General features: G+C 39.3%; 1 protein-coding gene across 1 annotated transcript in view; it reads left to right on the plus strand.

The window, feature by feature from the left end:
- LOC128649086 (mixed lineage kinase domain-like protein) overlaps positions 1 to 17480 on the plus strand; it is a 166059-nt gene that overhangs the window by 47733 nt on the left and 100846 nt on the right. Inside the window, exon 2 of the mRNA XM_053702149.1 lies at positions 9142 to 9592. Within this exon, the coding sequence (XP_053558124.1) occupies positions 9142 to 9592 (451 nt within the window). The remainder of the gene's footprint in view (positions 1 to 9141; positions 9593 to 17480) is intronic.

Below are 17480 nucleotides of genomic sequence, written 5' to 3' on the forward strand. Positions count from 1 at the left end.
CTATTTTGACGTGCTATTGTGGTTTTGTTTTTTTATCAAGTGTTTGAGCTATATGACCTTTGTTTGCTACAGCAATATCATTTTTTTTTTTTTTTTTTTTTTTTTTTTTTTTTGCCAGTTTGTTTTCTGTTATGCATACATAGCTTTGCATCTTAAAATATTTTGGATCCAAAAGTGATCATCTGTGCCTTATTTCCCCTGATAATATAATATGTTTGGCATATGAATAGACCGGTCCGGTCGCCAATGGCGAGTAAAAATTCTTGCGGGCAAGTAAAATTTTTAAGTTACCAGCCCGAACGGCGACCTGACATTTTAAGTGGGATATAAGAAGCAATAAAAAAAATATCAAATTGCCTTCCACATATGCGCGCACTCACAGGAATAGAGGGAAGAAAGGGGAGGTTATTTCTGTTAAATGAATTCAAAGACCTCCCCTTATCTCCATGGCTCTTGGTCTCTTCCTTGTCAGTTGCTACTTCCCACCCCTAAGGTTGTCTGCGCGGGAAAACATCCTGCTAGACAGGTGAGTGTTTCTTCTCTGTGTATGAATGAAGTATGGGTTAAAGTGACAAGATAGTTATGGTAGGCAGCTTGCTCAGGTACATTATGCTGACGTACTCCAGGGTCCTCTGCAGTACTTCAGCACAATGTACACGAGCAAGCTGCCTACCATAATATAGAGCAGTGCACAATTTTCCTGGACGCTATTGATGCTCCAAACACTGACTTTACCAATTTGTAGAGAACATACCATCTCCATGCACCCAATCAAATCTGCTAGCGCAGCACTGACAGTTGCGCTAGTAGTTGGGGAAAAAAAAAAGTATTTTTAACATGCTTGTTACTGTCCAGCTAAATGCAGTACCACTCAAAGCGCTATAGGTTGAAGGGTGGCAGAATTAAATATACTTAGTCAATCGTAACCCCACATATGCTGAAGTAAATAAAAATATTTAAAAAAAAAAAACTCAATTATATCTTTTTTTTTTTCCCCCTTAGGGGAAAATAAGTCAAGACTGTAGATACAGTTTTTCAAAAATAATATCCCTGTTTTTTTTACTTGGAGATAGAAAAATATTTTCTAAAGTTAAAGCCTTTTTATTAATGCTCAAGTCCCAAGTAATTAAGCAGCTTGCAAAGCATTCAAATTGGGACCTCTGTCTGCAATGCATGTGAGATTACAATAACACTATTTATTGATTGATTTACTCGCCCGGTAGGCGAGGGGAGTTTTTGGGTATTCATAGGATATAGATATATATATATATTTCTGGGGTTACTCACAGGTACCGACTAGTACCACCACCTCTGCCATCTCATAACAGGTAATATTTGTAATCATCATGTAAATACTCTAGATTTCACAAGAAGGTGCAGCAAAATGTATCAAGCAACGTTAATAACTCCCCTTTGCTTTTCTCAAAGTTACTGAGCACAATATGCCAATCAATAAGTACCTGCACCTTTCTTCTTACAAAATATCTATCTATCCTTCTATCTATCTATCCTTCTATCTATCTATTCTTCTATCTATCTATCTATTCTTCTATCTATCTATTCTTCTATCTATCCTTCTATCTACCTATTCTTCTATCTATCACTTTTTTTCAGGAAAGGTTTGTATTAATTATGATTTGATTTGTTTGCCTATATTTTGTGTGTTATGTCTCATTACACCAATATGTTTGGGAGTAACTGTTTTTGTATTTATTTTAATCCGCAATAAAAAAAAAAATAAGTAAATGAAATTTTAAATTTTTCTGCAGGTCAATTTGAAATTAAATTTTAAGTTAGGCAGCTGCACTAAGGCACCAGCTTAGTTGCAATTTATTGATTAACTAGAAAATAAAGCAAATTCGAAAGTGTTATAATATATTGCAGCAGTTTATAATTGCAAATAAGCTGCAGAGAAAAAAGATTTTTAAAGGGACACTGAACCCAAATCTTTTCTTTTGTGATTCAGATAGAGCATGCAATGTCAAGTAACTTTCTAATTTACTCCTATTATCAATTTTTCTTTGTTCACTTGCTATCTTTATTTGAAAACAAAGGCATCTAAGCTTCTTTTTTGGTTCAGAACTCTGGACAGCCCTTTTTTATTGGTGGATGAATTTATCCACCAATCAGCAAGAATAACCCAGGTTATTCACCAAAAATTGGCCGGCATCTAAACTTACATTCTTGCATTTCAAATAAAGATACCAAGAGACTGAAGAAAATTTGATACTAGGAGTAAATTAGAAAGTTGCTTAACCCTTTAAGGACACAGCTTTCAGTTTGCTCAATTGATTTATTACGGAACAATTCCGTCATATGTCCTTAAGAGGTTAAAATTGCATGCTCTATCTGAATCACAAAAGAGAAAATTTTGGTTCAAGGTCCCTTTTACATTTTTTAAAATGTCTCTTGAATAAATTTGTTTCCTATGCTCTTGGTCTAACATCACATAATTATAAGGTAAAAATGTAGTAATAAAAAAGGTGCATTGCTTAATCGGATATTAAAGTGAATGTAAAGTAAACTGGTCTCGAATACTACTAGGCATATATTAGCTATACATAAACATAGTTGCTAAGGTTTTTTTTTTTCCCCTCACATATATGGCTTAATGTTTAAATAGGTTTTAAATTTTATAGTTTCATCGCCAACGATACGTCCTACTTTTCCAGTGTTTGACGATTAGAGCGGTCCCGCCCACTCTATACGTAGCTCTGAAGCACGCATATCCACTAAACAGAATAATTGTTCTTTGCCGCATACGTGCATTATAGCATGGGTGTGTTAGAAAAAGGGTCTGGACCCCCCAGAGGGGCAATTTTGATTAGAGGATTGTTGAATCGTCATCCGTGATGAAAAAGGGCATATAAAATATATATATATATATATATATATATATTTATATATATATATATATATATATATAAAAAAAATATTAATATTGAAAATCTAAGCCTTTATTGGTATTTTGATGAATTAAACTCATGCTTATTTGTGATAAACTTTCAATTGCCGTTGCGCATTCTGCTCGACTTTACATTCACTTTAACTTTCATCTCACGGCATCATCGCCACTCTACCGGCGTTTCAGTGTGTCAAGCTGTTCATGCTGAAATGCCAGGAGAGCGGCGGTGATGCCATGAGATGAAGGTTTAATATTGGTTTAAGGAAAAACTCATGTCTTGAAAAAGGCTTATGGGTAAGCTGAAACATCGACTTTGAATTTTAATGGATAACAAATAAAACAAAAATTATTTCTCCAACATAGGTGTGTCCGGTCCACGGCGTCATCCTTACTTGTGGGATATTCTCTTCCCCAACAGGAAATGGCAAAGAGCCCAGCAAAGCTGGTCACATGATCCCTCCTAGGCTCCGCCTACCCCAGTCATTCTCTTTGCCGTTGTACAGGCAACATCTCCACGGAGATGGCTTAGAGTTTTTTAGTGTTTAACTGTAGTTTTTCATTATTCAATCAAGAGTTTGTTATTTTCAAATAGTGCTGGTACGTACTATTTACTCAGAAACAGAAAAGAGATGAAGAATTCTGTTTGTATGAGGAAAATGATTTTAGCAACCGTAACTAAAATCCATGGCTGTTCCACACAGGACTGTTGAGAGCAATTAACTTCAGTTGGGGGAACAGTTTGCAGTCCCTTGCTGCTTGAGGTATGACACATTCTAACAAGACGATGTAATGCTGGAAGCTGTCATTTTCCCTATGGGATCCGGTAAGCCATGTTTATTACGATTGTAAATAAGGGCTTCACAAGGGCTTATTTAAACTGTAGACTTTTTCTGGGCTAAATCGATTGATTATTAACACATATTTAGCCTTGAGGAATCATTTTATCTGGGTATTTTGATATAATAATATCGGCAGGCACTGTTTTAGACACCTTATTCTTTAGGGGCTTTCCCAAAGCATAGGCAGAGTCTCATTTTCGCGCCGGTGTTGCGCACTTGTTTTTGAGAGGCATGGCATGCAGTCGCATGTGAGAGGAGCTCTGATACTTATAAAAGACTTCTGAAGGCGTCATTTGGTATCGTATTCCCCTTTGGGTTTGGTTGGGTCTCAGCAAAGCAGATACCAGGGACTGTAAAGGGGTTTAAAGCTTAAAACGGCTCCGGTTCCGTTATTTTAAGGGCAAATTGGCTAATTCTTTCACTCTAGACGCCTCTTTGCAATTGGCTAAGTTAGCGGCTAAGAACTCTGGGTTTGCTATTGTGGCGCGCAGAGCGCTTTGGTTGAAATCTTGGTCGGCTGATGCGTCTTCCAAGAACAAGCTACTAAACATTCCTTTCAAGGGGAAAACGTTGTTTGGTCCTGACTTGAAAGAGATTATCTCTGATATCACTGGGGGTAAGGGCCACGCCCTTCCTCAGGATCGGCCTTTCAAGGCAAAAAATAGACCTAATTTTCGTCCCTTTCGTAAAAACGGACCAGCCCAAGGTGCTACGTCCTCTAAGCAAGAGGGTAATACTTCTCAGGCCAAGCCAGCTTGGAGACCAATGCAAGGCTGGAACAAGGGAAAGCAGGCCAAGAAACCTGCCACTGCTACCAAGACAGCATGAAATATTGGCCCCCGATCCGGGACCGGATCTGGTGGGGGGCAGACTCTCTCTCTTCGCTCAGGCTTGGGCAAGAGATGTTCTGGATCCTTGGGCGCTAGAAATAGTCTCCCAGGGTTATCTTCTGGAATTCAAGGGACTTCCCCCAAGGGGGAGGTTCCACAGGTCGCAGTTGTCTTCAGACCACATAAAAAGACAGGCGTTCTTACATTGTGTAGAAGACCTGTTAAAAATGGGAGTGATTCATCCTGTTCCATTAAGAGAACAAGGGATGGGGTTCTACTCCAATCTGTTCATAGTTCCCAAAAAAGAGGGAACGTTCAGACCAATCCTAGATCTCAAGATCTTAAACAAATTTCTCAAGGTCCCATCGTTCAAGATGGAAACCATTCGAACTATCCTTCCTTCCATCCAGGAAGGTCAATTCATGACCACGGTGGATTTAAAGGATGCGTATCTACATATTCCTATCCACAAGGAACATCATCGGTTCCTAAGGTTTGCATTCCTGGACAAACATTACCAGTTCGTGGCGCTTCCTTTCGGATTAGCCACTGCTCCAAGGATTTTCACAAAGGTACTAGGGTCCCTTCTAGCGGTGCTAAGACCAAGGGGCATTGCAGTAGTACCTTACCTGGACGACATTCTGATTCAAGCGTCGTCCCTTCCTCAAGCAAAGGCTCACACGGACATTGTCCTGGCCTTTCTCAGATCTCACGGCTGGAAAGTGAACGTGGAAAAGAGTTCTCTATCCCCGTCAACAAGGGTTCCCTTCTTGGGAACAATTATAGACTCCTTAGAAATGAGGATCTTTCTAACAGAGGCCAGAAAAACAAAGCTTCTGGACTCTTGTCGGATACTTCATTCCGTTCCTCTTCCTTCCATAGCTCAGTGCATGGAAGTGATCGGGTTGATGGTGGCGGCGATGGACATAGTTCCTTTTGCGCGCATTCATCTAAGACCATTACAACTGTGCATGCTCAGTCAGTGGAATGGGGACTATACAGACTTGTCTCCGAAGATACAAGTAAATCAGAGAACCAGAGACTCACTCCGTTGGTGGCTGTCCCTGGACAATCTGTCTCAAGGGATGATGTTCCACAGACCAGAGTGGGTCATTGTCACGACCGACGCCAGTCTGATAGGCTGGGGCGCGGTCTGGGGATCCCTGAAAGCTCAGGGTCTTTGGTCTCGGGAAGAATCTCTTCTACCGATAAATATTCTGGAACTGAGAGCGATATTCAATGCTCTCCAGGCCTGGCCCCAGCTTGCGAGGACCAGGTTCATACGGTTTCAATCAGACAACATGACGACTGTTGCGTACATCAACCATCAGGGGGGAACAAGGAGTTCCCTAGCGATGGAAGAAGTAACCAAAATTATTCTTTGGGCGGAGTCTCACTCCTGCCACCTGTCTGCTATCCACATCCCAGGAGTGGAAAATTGGGAAGCGGATTTTCTGAGTCGGCAGACATTGCATCCGGGGGAGTGGGAACTCCATCCGGAAATCTTTGCCCAAGTCACTCACCTGTGGGGCATTCCAGACATGGATCTGATGGCCTCTCGTCAGAACTTCAAAGTTCCTTGCTACGGGGCCAGATCCAGGGATCCCAAGGCGGCTCTAGTGGATGCACTAGTAGCACCTTGGACCTTCAAACTAGCTTATGTGTTCCCGCCATTTCCTCTCATCCCCAGGCTGATAGCCAGGATCAAGCAGGAGAGGGCGTCGGTGATCTTGATAGCTCCTGCGTGGCCACGCAGGACTTGGTATGCAGATCTGGTGAATATGTCATCGGCTCCACCTTGGAAGCTACCTTTGAGACGAGACCTTCTTGTTCAGGGTCCGTTCGAACATCCGAATCTGGTTTCACTCCAGCTGACTGCTTGGAGATTGAACGCTTGATTTTATCGAAGCGAGGATTCTCAGATTCTGTTATCGATACTCTTGTTCAGGCCAGAAAGCCTGTGACTAGAAAGATTTACCACAAAATTTGGAAAAAATATATCTGTTGGTGTGAATCTAAAGGATTCCCTTGGGACAAGGTTAAGATTCCTAGGATTCTATCCTTCCTTCAAGAAGGATTGGAAAAAGGATTATCTGCAAGTTCCCTGAAGGGACAGATTTCTGCCTTGTCGGTATTACTTCACAAAAAGCTGGCAGCTGTGCCAGATGTTCAAGCCTTTGTTCAGGCTCTGGTTAGAATCAAGCCTGTTTACAAACCTTTGACTCCTCCTTGGAGTCTCAATTTAGTTCTTTCAGTTCTTCAGGGGGTTCCGTTTGAACCCTTACATTCCGTTGATATTAAGTTATTATCTTGGAAAGTTTTGTTTTTAGTTGCGATTTCTTCTGCTAGAAGAGTCTCAGAATTATCTGCTCTGCAGTGTTCTCCTCCTTATCTGGTGTTCCATGCAGATAAGGTGGTTTTACGTACTAAACCTGGTTTTCTTCCAAAAGTTGTTTCTAACAAAAACATTAACCAGGAGATTATCGTACCTTCTCTGTGTCCAAAACCAGTTTCAAAGAAGGAACGTTTGTTGCACAATTTGGATGTTGTTCGCGCTCTAAAATTCTATTTAGATGCTACAAAGGATTTTAGACAAACATCTTCCTTGTTTGTTGTTTATTCAGGTAAAAGGAGAGGTCAAAAAGCAACTTCTACCTCTCTCTCTTTTTGGATTAAAAGCATCATCAGATTGGCTTACGAGACTGCCGGACGGCAGCCTCCCGAAAGAATCACAGCTCATTCCACTAGGGCTGTGGCTTCCACATGGGCCTTCAAGAACGAGGCTTCTGTTGATCAGATATGTAGGGCAGCGACTTGGTCTTCACTGCACACTTTTACCAAATTTTACAAGTTTGATACTTTTGCTTCTTCTGAGGCTATTTTTGGGAGAAAGGTTTTGCAAGCCGTGGTGCCTTCCATTTAGGTGACCTGATTTGCTCCCTCCCTTCATCCGTGTCCTAAAGCTTTGGTATTGGTTCCCACAAGTAAGGATGACGCCGTGGACCGGACACACCTATGTTGGAGAAAACAGAATTTATGTTTACCTGATAAATTTCTTTCTCCAACGGTGTGTCCGGTCCACGGCCCGCCCTGGTTTTTTTAATCAGGTCTGATATTTTATTTTCTTTAACTACAGTCACCACGGTACCATATGGTTTCTCCTATACAAATATTCCTCCTTAACGTCGGTCGAATGACTGGGGTAGGCGGAGCCTAGGAGGGATCATGTGACCAGCTTTGCTGGGCTCTTTGCCATTTCCTGTTGGGGAAGAGAATATCCCACAAGTAAGGATGACGCCGTGGACCGGACACACCGTTGGAGAAAGAAATTTATCAGGTAAACATAAATTCTGTTTTTAGATTTCAATGACTGAACTTGAAATATATATTAAAAAAACAAACCTATATATATATATATATATATATATATATATATATATATATATGTGTGTACAATATACCCACAATCCGTTCAGCTAATATATGTCTATAATTCATGTACAAGTTTCACTATTTTATTGTAACAAGATTTTCAGTTGATACTGTCTAAGGGATCATTTACATTACACCTTTGCTGTAGATGTGTCAGGGTACCAGGAACCAGACAGACGTAAAAGCTAAATTAATCACACTTTTATTAAAAAATAACAAAAAATTATGAGTCCAAAAGCCAAATGACAAGCCAGTGGTCAAAGCCAGAGCTAAGGTCAGGAACACAAAGATCAGCAAAGTCAGGAACTAGCCAGGGATCAGGAACCAGAAGGCACGTCAAACAAGACAGGTTATACACAGAGTCAGGAAAACAGGAACTCGCTGAGAGATCAGACAACACAAGGGCAATGGCAAACAGGACCGAGGCAGTTAAATAGGGAGTGATGACATAATTATTCTGGGAATGCAACCTGTCTCTCTGATGTTCTCCAGTTTGGCCTTAAGAGGGAGCCTGGGAGTAGTGAGCAGCCTTACACACTCTGCTACAGGCAAGGAGAAAAGAGAGGTGAGTCAAAAATAGCAGCCAAGATAAAATAAAAAGAAGCAAATAACTATTGAAGTCAGGGTGAAACTCTGACAAGATATCAGTACTATTTTTAACATACTGCTAGTGGTAGAAAACCCTCACCTCCCACAGTGAAGTGTAGTAAAACTCCTTGGCGAGACTACCTTCTAACTGAGATTTCATCCTTTTTAGAACATTTCACCTAAAATCTTAAGTGTGATGCTCATACCTTTATGACATAGTGATCCTTTTAGCGTTGGGCCTAATCAATTGACTTCAAATTTTCTGAATTTGCAGTCACAGAAGGTGCTCAAAACAAACTGCCAAATTAGCAGGGTGGCTGAACACATAGGGCATTTTATTATTGTTTACCTATAATACATAGATCAATTTCTTATTTCAACCTTATGTCATTGTAATATATAAAGAACAGAAATTTCCCTGATACTGCAATATTGCAGAAGGTATATTTATACTTTTAAACCTCACGTTATTAAGAGAGCTCCTCTCTTTTATGTTTTTAGTCATGTTATTTGTTTCCATAAGTTAACTTTCCTATTTCTTCTTTAGATGGAGGTGGTGGAGACTGTATTTTCCATTGCACAGAAGATCTATGCATTGTGTGATCAGGCCACTTCCAACAAAGAACAATGTACACGTCTGAAGAAAAGGATTGAAATATTACTGATTCCTGTCGATAAGTTAAAGTCCCAGAACGACAAGTCCAAGGAACTGAAGAAGGTGGGTGGGGAGCTTCAGTTGACTTTAAAAAATGCAATATCCTGGGTCAAAAAGTACTCCAAGCAGGAATGGTGGAAGAAGATACTAAAGGCTAATAAAATTAAAGAAGAATTTGATCTTATTAATGACCGTCTCGGTGATGCTGCAGAAGCCATCTCGTTGCTACTAGCTGTGGAAAAGAGAGAAAAATTCCTTAATTATTTTAATGAAAAAAAAAGGAAGAAACAAAACCAGGAAGCTTTACAAAAGGACTTTGAATATCTGAAGCAATATTTGTCATGTAAGTATTTATTTTTCTGGCCCTTTGAAATGCCTGTCACAAACAAAATGTATGCTTGTCTGATAAATTTCTTTCTTTCATGATGCTGAGTGTCTGGGATATCACATGTGGTATTACACTCCACTCCATTAGGACTGTACTCTCACCATAATGAAGGAAATTAATTTATCAGGTAAATAAAAATTATATTTTATTTCCAACAATAGTGAGAATCTACAAGACATCACATGTGGGATCTATACCCAAGCAGTGAATTCTACAAGACCACCATGAAATAGGGCAGGTATGTTTCTGATCAGGCACTGTGGCCTGCTGAACTTTCCTGACAAAATCAGCCTCTGAAGAGGCATATAGATCATCAAAGTGGCAGAATTATGTAAACATATTTAATAGAAGCATCATTCCTGAAGGCCCAATAACTGCTCTAATGGAATGAGCAGCAATTATTATTATCAGTTATTTGTAGAGCGTCAACAGATTTCACAGCGCTATAAACATGAGTCTAACATGCAAGGTTACAATTATGGGAGACAAATGGATAGAGGGCCTTGCCAAGAGTTGCACTGTTGCAAATTAACTCTCAAGAAGGTGATTTACAAAGCAGCTGGGCTCATAGGCTTACATATGAAGATGGTTCAAGGGGATGACAAAAGGAGGAGAGGAACTAAGATAAGAAATGTTAGTGTATATTGTATGCATCCCTGAACAGAAGAGTCTTTAAGGAGCACTTGAAAGTTTTAATTCTGGGGAACAGTTTTGTGGAGCAAGGCAGAGAGTTCCATAAGATAGGGGACAATCTTGTTGACGGGAAAGTGAGGAGGTAACGGGAGAGGAGGGAGTCATGAGCAGAGCGAAGGGGAAGAGAGGAAGAATATCTGGAGACAAGGTTGGTGATATAGGGTGGAGCAGTGTTATTGAGAGCCTTATATGTCAGAGTCAAGATTTTGTGTTTTATTTTGAAGGTTAGAGGAAACCAGTGCATGGATTGGCAGAGAGTTGCAACAGATGAGGTGTGACGTGTAAGGAAGATCAGCCTGGCAGAGGCATTTATTATGAATTGTAAGGGAGATAGACGGCAGCTAGGGAGGCTGGAAAGAATAGAGTTGCAATAGTCAAGGCGGGAAAAGATGAGAAAGTGTATTAAAGTCTTAGTTGTGTCTTGTGTGAGGAAGTGGCGAATTTTGGAGATGGTTTTTAAGCGGAGGCGGCAGGAATTGGCCAACGACTGGCTGTGGGGAGTAAAAGAGAGATCTGAGTCAAGTGTGACCGCAAGTCATCGGGATGTCGGGATGGGGTGATGATCAGAGACTATTACCCCTGATAAAGGTATCGTCGAATGAGAATCTGCCTCCAAATTGTTTACTCCTAGGATGTGACTGGCTGAGATCATGCAATGATGATGATCTGCCCAGAAACTGTTTTTGCCTGAAGTTGGGCCCACTCTAAAGGGCCCTTTAGTGGGCATTTCCGATGTTTATTGGTAACCTTGTCTCCCAAAGAGACCAGACTCCTTGCTCTCTCTGAGACCCCCAGACCACACCACAACCTTTCAGGCTTGCACCATAACCTACGCTAGCCGAAGAAAGAGGGATTGGTAAGTCTGCTAATGCCAAAGACTGTTTTGTCCTGTGGTACAACAGGATTTGCTGAGACAGATGCTCATAATCTGTTTCACTACTGCAACATCCTTAACCTCTTAAGGACATATGACGGAATTTTTCCGTCATAAAACAATTGAGCAAACTGAAAGCTGTGTCCTTAAAGGGTTAAAGGGACACTGAACCCAATTTTTGTTTTCTTCCGTGATTCAGATAGAGCATGCAATTTTAAGCAACTTTCTAATTTACTCCTATTATCAAATTTCCTTAATGCTCTTGGTATCTTTATTTGAAAAGCAAGAATGTAAGTTTAGATGCTGGGCCATTTTTGGTGAACAACTTGGGCTGTTCTTGCTGATTAGTGGATTAATTTAACCGACCAATAAACAAGTGCTGTCCAGGGTACAAAACCAAAAAATAGCTTAGGTGCCTTCTTTTTCAAATAAAGAGAACAAAGAAAAATTGATAATAGGAGTAAATTAGAAAGTTGCTTAAAATTGCATGCTCTATCTGAATCACAAAAGAAAAAAATTGAGTTCAGTGTCCCTTTAATTGGAAAAGCCGCAGATTAAATCTTGCAAACTGAACTGCATTTGAGGCGGTGACCATGAGGCCTACAACTTGCTTTGAGCAACAGAAGGAATATGATTGGGTTGGAGTTGAGCACAGGCCTGTTGCAGTTTGGGTCTGTGATTCCTCATAGTCTCCTATTATTATAGACCCTAGGAAGGATTCCTGGGTCTGAGAGTCAAGGAGTTTTTTAGTAGGTTGAGAGGGTGCCTCCATCAGAATATTGTTCAGACATTGAGCTACAGATATTCCCTAAGCTTGCAAATTGTCTCTATTTTGAAAAGTTGAAACTCTCAAACTTGTTTAGAGATCCAAAATAGTCTTAAAGGTACCTTTTCTTCTACGTTTCAAATGAAAAGGATGGAGTAGAACCCCTGGTTTATTTGTGAAACCAGAACAGGAGAGGGTACTCAGTTGTCTCCAAGTCCTTGACACAAGCCAGAAAGGCTGTGGGCTTCAAGGAATCTTCAAAAAAAAAAAAAGTCTTATTTTGTACCCCTGAGATATTATTTCAAATACCAAAAAGGGGGGCCCCACCTTCATGCTAACTTTGAGGTGAGAGTCGGATTCTTCGCATGTTTGGATTTGGACTATTCAGTGTTGGGTTTCAAAGAAGCTTTAGGTAAATCTGCTCACAACAAGACCGTATAGGAAAGAATCTAGTCTCAGGTAATAGAGGGTAAACCGATTTTATATATTTTTTTTATATAAATTAAATATGTAAAACAAATATAAGCACACACAAAATAAGTTCAGGTCCTGCAGTAAGTAAAACAAATAACATGTCATACCAAAATGTATTGAGGTCTGTATCCCCAGATTACTACCACAATGGGTTAATACTTACTAACTTTACAGACCTTTTGTTAACTATTGGTTCACACAAAGTATCCTGTATTCAAGATAAAGTGTATGTGTGTTTTTGTTTTGTTTTTTTAAGCAGATATTTGTATGGAAATATAATGAAGCCTTCTTTTTTTGCATCTTCTTCTGCCCTTTCAAACAAGGGGCATTTCCTCTAACACAAACAAGGTGGAGATTCGGGCCCTATTAGAGCCCCTCCCACATTGGTTAAACAGTATGTTTAAAGGGACAGTCAACACCAGAATTTTTGTTGTTTAAAAAGAAAGATAATCCCTTTATTACCCATTCCCCAGTTTTGCATATCCAACACAGTTATAATAATACACGTTTTACCTCTGTAATTATCTTGTATCTAAGCCTCTGCTGACTGCCCCCTTATTTCAGTACTTTTGACACATGCAGTTTGGCCAATCAGTGCTCACTCCTAGGTCACTTTACGTGCATGAGCTCAATGTTATCTATATGAAACATGTGAACTAATGCCCTCTAGTGGTCAAAATGTATTCAGATTAGAGGCAGTCTTCAAGGTCTAAGAAATTAGCATATGAACCTCCTAGGTTTAGCTTTCAACTAAGAATACCAAGAGAACAAAGCAAAATTGGTGATAAAAGTAAATTGGGAAGTTGTTTAAAATTGCATGCCCTATTTAAATCATGAAAGGTGTTTTTTTTTTTTTGGACTTGACTGTCCCTTTAAGTGAAGCAGCAGGTTATTGATTCTTTAACAATGATCACCTGAATCTTACAGAGGTATGCAAAGAGGGAATTGCCCTCTTTAAATGAGTTCTCATACCCCACTATAATTTTCAGTCGATCACCATCTTAATGGTGATCACCTGCCACAAGAACACATTTGTACAGTGTTTGAGGAGGAGAAGGGGCACTTTTAGAGTCCCTACTCCCCATAATAAAAAGAGGGGTATGAGACTCTGTTCTACCTAATGTATTTACAGTATAGGGGCAGTGGCTCCAATGGAGCATACAACACATATACCTCTCACGTGAAAGAGGGGACTACCCATATTCAAATGAGGGTAGAGGAGGGAGGGGTCTTATGAATCTTAGATTGTCGAAATGAGTAAAAAATTGCATCCAGGCCTGGCCCAAACAAAATCTTTCCCTGAAAAGTGAGAGATCAGGAGCTTGTTCTTAGAGACCATATCTGCAGACCAGGAATTGAGTCATAATGCATGTCTAGCCAGAACAGCCATAGCAGCATTTTTTTCTATTAATGCATATCATTTCCACAGCTGCTTTATATTTAAAGTGGTTTGTGGTCCTGATTAAATGCAAGTGGCCATGGATTTCATCAAGAGCAGCTTCCCCATAAATGAGTTCAGATAGGTTGTCATGCCAGATTGCGGGAGCTGCAGAAACGCAAGCTACATTATCAGCTGGTTAAAGCATAAAGCCTGCAAGATGGAAGGATTTCCTGTGAAAGCCCTCATGCTTTCTGTCTATGGGATCTCTGAAGGAGGCGTTATCCTCCAAAAGAATTTGTAGTCCAGCAAGCCAGAGTGGATATTGCTCCATTTACCTTAGGAATAGTGTCTCAGACATTCAAGTTTGCAGAAGGAATAGTGAACATATTTTGAAATGTTGCAGACAGGAATAAAAGGAACACCTGGATTCTCCTTTTGCATGTTATGCTCTTTGATGTCAGTAATATATAATTACTGGAATACATTTATCAAATTTGCTTCATTCTCTCGTTATCCTTTTCTGAAGGAACAGCACTGCACTACTGGTAGCTAGATTAACACATCTAGTAAGCCAATCACAAGAGACAAATTTGTGCAGGCACCAATCAGCAGCTAACTTCCACTAGTGTAGGATATGTGCGTATTCTTTTCATCAAGGGATACCAAGAGAACAAAGCACTTTTGAAAATAGAAATTAATTTAAAAGTGTCTTAAAATAACATGTTCTATCCGAAACATGCAAGTTTAATTTTGACTTTCCTATCCCTTTAATTCTAGAGGACACAGTCCTGAATATCTGAGACTGATAGGCACACAGAAACAGTATAAAGGAAGATAAACCGTTCATTCCAGATGGGTAAAACAAATAGAAATAGTAATAGCACCCTGTACAACTGATATCCCAGTAAGGGTTACCATAATTGTGTACTGTTACTTTAAGGTAATTTTATTGAAATAGCTATTGTAAGCAAAATTAAAATAAGCCTATGAAATAATATGTTAATATAATTAAATTCGCCTGAGAACTCCTTCCCTGTTTGTGAAGATGGCTACCATACTGCAGAATCTTTAAATTACAATCGGTAAATATAAAGTGACCATTACACATTTTTAGTTGTTTTATTGTGCCTGAAACTGTTATAGAAGTTGTGGTGCATGTTTCTGTGTCCCCTGGCTATGTGAATCATGTGTACGTGTTCATGGTAATAGTCAGTGGTCTATAAAGTTGTATAGTACTTACAACTACTTCCCATAGAAGGACCCATCTGATGCAGTGCAAGCACGGCCCCAAGGATTTCAAAGGCTTAACAGATAAATCCACATTTCACCTTGGAAGGGCTGTTGATCACACAAGGAGCAGCACATTGTAGACTAGGGGACTGACAGATACATTTTGCATTTCACCTGGGAGGCCTGTGACATTTCCTAACTGGGTAAAGATTTTTCAATTACTGGCTCAAAACTCCAGTTTACCCCCTGTGTCCTTCATAGGCAGTCTGTGGAGGAAATGGGTCTCAAATCAGTTAGACAACCCCTCTTGATGAGTAGACAAGCATCCCAGAATTCACCTCACTCCATCTTGGTGGCAAAATGTTTACTGAGGGATTATGAGAAAAGGGGTAGGGATTAATGCTCTGGGATGTATATTTGTTTTTGCCTCCTCTTAGTGGATTGGAGTGTAATCCCACATGTGATGTATCATGAACTACAAGTTAACCTTAAGCTAGAACAGTGCTAACATTGATTATGACAACTGTCCTCTCTACTAGGGATAGGCGAATGTTTCTAAAAATTCGAAATTTAAAACTAATTTTGATACATTCGTTCATTTGAATCGAATTTCGAATGTTTATATAACATTCTATTTTCGTTTTTGAATTTTTCAATAAAATTCGAAAATATTAGTTGTAATAATAGAATGTTTAGCTATGTATTCATTCAATTTTCGAAATGTAATATTCGAATGTGACATTCAAAATAGTATTTCTAGTCTACAACTGTGTTTAATAAATGTAATATTCGAATTTGAATGCTACAATCGAATGACACTTTCGAATTCAAAATAGTATTTCTAGTTTACAACTGTGATATTTGATTTGAATGTGACATTCAAATTCAAAATAATATTTCTAGTCTAATACTGTTTTATAAATGTAATATTCGAATGTGATATTCGATTCGAATGTGATATTCATTTTGAATGTGACATTTATTCGAAATAGTGATTCAAATTCGAATGTGACATTCGAAAACTGTAAATAACATTCGAAAATCAAATTTTTAAGAATATTCGTTCTTATCAACATTCTATTATTTAAATCGAATTTCTACTATAACATTCAAATTCGAATATAAACACATTCGCCCATCGCTACTCTCTACTCAAATAATGACAGAGTAAAAACAAAAAGCCAGTATAGGAAAGAATCTAGTCTCTGGTGATAGAAGGTAAACGATATATTTTTTTTTTATAACTTTAATATGGAAAGACAAATATAAGCACACACAAAATAGGTTTAGGTCCTGCAGTAACTAAAACAAGTAACGTCATACCAAAATGTATTAAGGTCTGTATCCCCAGATTACTACCACAATGGTTTAATGTGTGAACATTTGCAATCTAATATATATACTTACTAACTTTACAGACCTTTTGTTAAATCTTGGTTCCCAGAAATTATACTGTATTAAAGGTAAAGTGTGTTTTTTTTTTTTTTTTTTTTTTTTTTTAAGCAGATATTTGTATGGAAATATAATTAAGCCTTCTTTTTTTTCATCTTGTTCTGCCCTTTCAAACGAGGGGAATTTTGTCTAACACAAACAAGGTGGAGATTCGGGCCCTATTAGAGCCCCCACTGGTTAAACAGTATGTTTAAGTGAAGCGGCAGGTTATTGATTCTTTAACAACGATCACCTGAATCTTACAGAGGTATGCAAAGAGGGGATTGCCCTCTTTAAATGAGTTATCATACCCCACTATCATTTTCAGTCGATCACCATGGTAATGGTGATCACCTACCACAAGAACACATCTGTGCAGTGTTTGAGGAGGAGAAGGGGCACTTTTAGAGTCCCTACTCCCCATAATAAAAAGTGGGGTACGAGACTCTGTTCTACCTAATGTATTTACAGTATAGAGGCAGTGGCTCCAATGGAGCATACAACACATATACCTCTCATGTGAAAGAGGGGACTACCCATATTCAAATGAGGGGTCTCATGTCCATTTAGCCAGCAGGTGATTGCCATCAATATAGCAATCTCCTGTTTCCTAGATGCCTATTTAAAGTACTCTTGGCTATAAAAGGGGTCATAGCACCCCAAAATAAACACTACAGTGGGAGAAATGACCCCTCTTTTGAAAAAGGAAAGGCCTCTTTTTCAAAGGAGGGGTCACATGCCCAGGTGGATATCCCTTAATTACCATGACATCAGTTATCACCTGACAAAGCCTTAGGGAACATCAGTGGTGTCTGGTGTGAGGTATGCCCTAAGTTGCCCCCCGCACACTCGAGACCCCTTATGTGAAAGTAATGATCTTGCTTTTTTAAGCAAGCCAGCTGATTGGCCTCACAGGATTTCTATTATTCTATTTACATTTTTAAGAGGCCTTTTTATTATCTCCTCGTCATAGAAATATATATCCACATTTGAG

This window comes from Bombina bombina, chromosome 1 (genome assembly GCF_027579735.1).
Source record: "Bombina bombina isolate aBomBom1 chromosome 1, aBomBom1.pri, whole genome shotgun sequence".
Taxonomy (NCBI): Eukaryota; Metazoa; Chordata; class Amphibia; order Anura; family Bombinatoridae; genus Bombina; species Bombina bombina.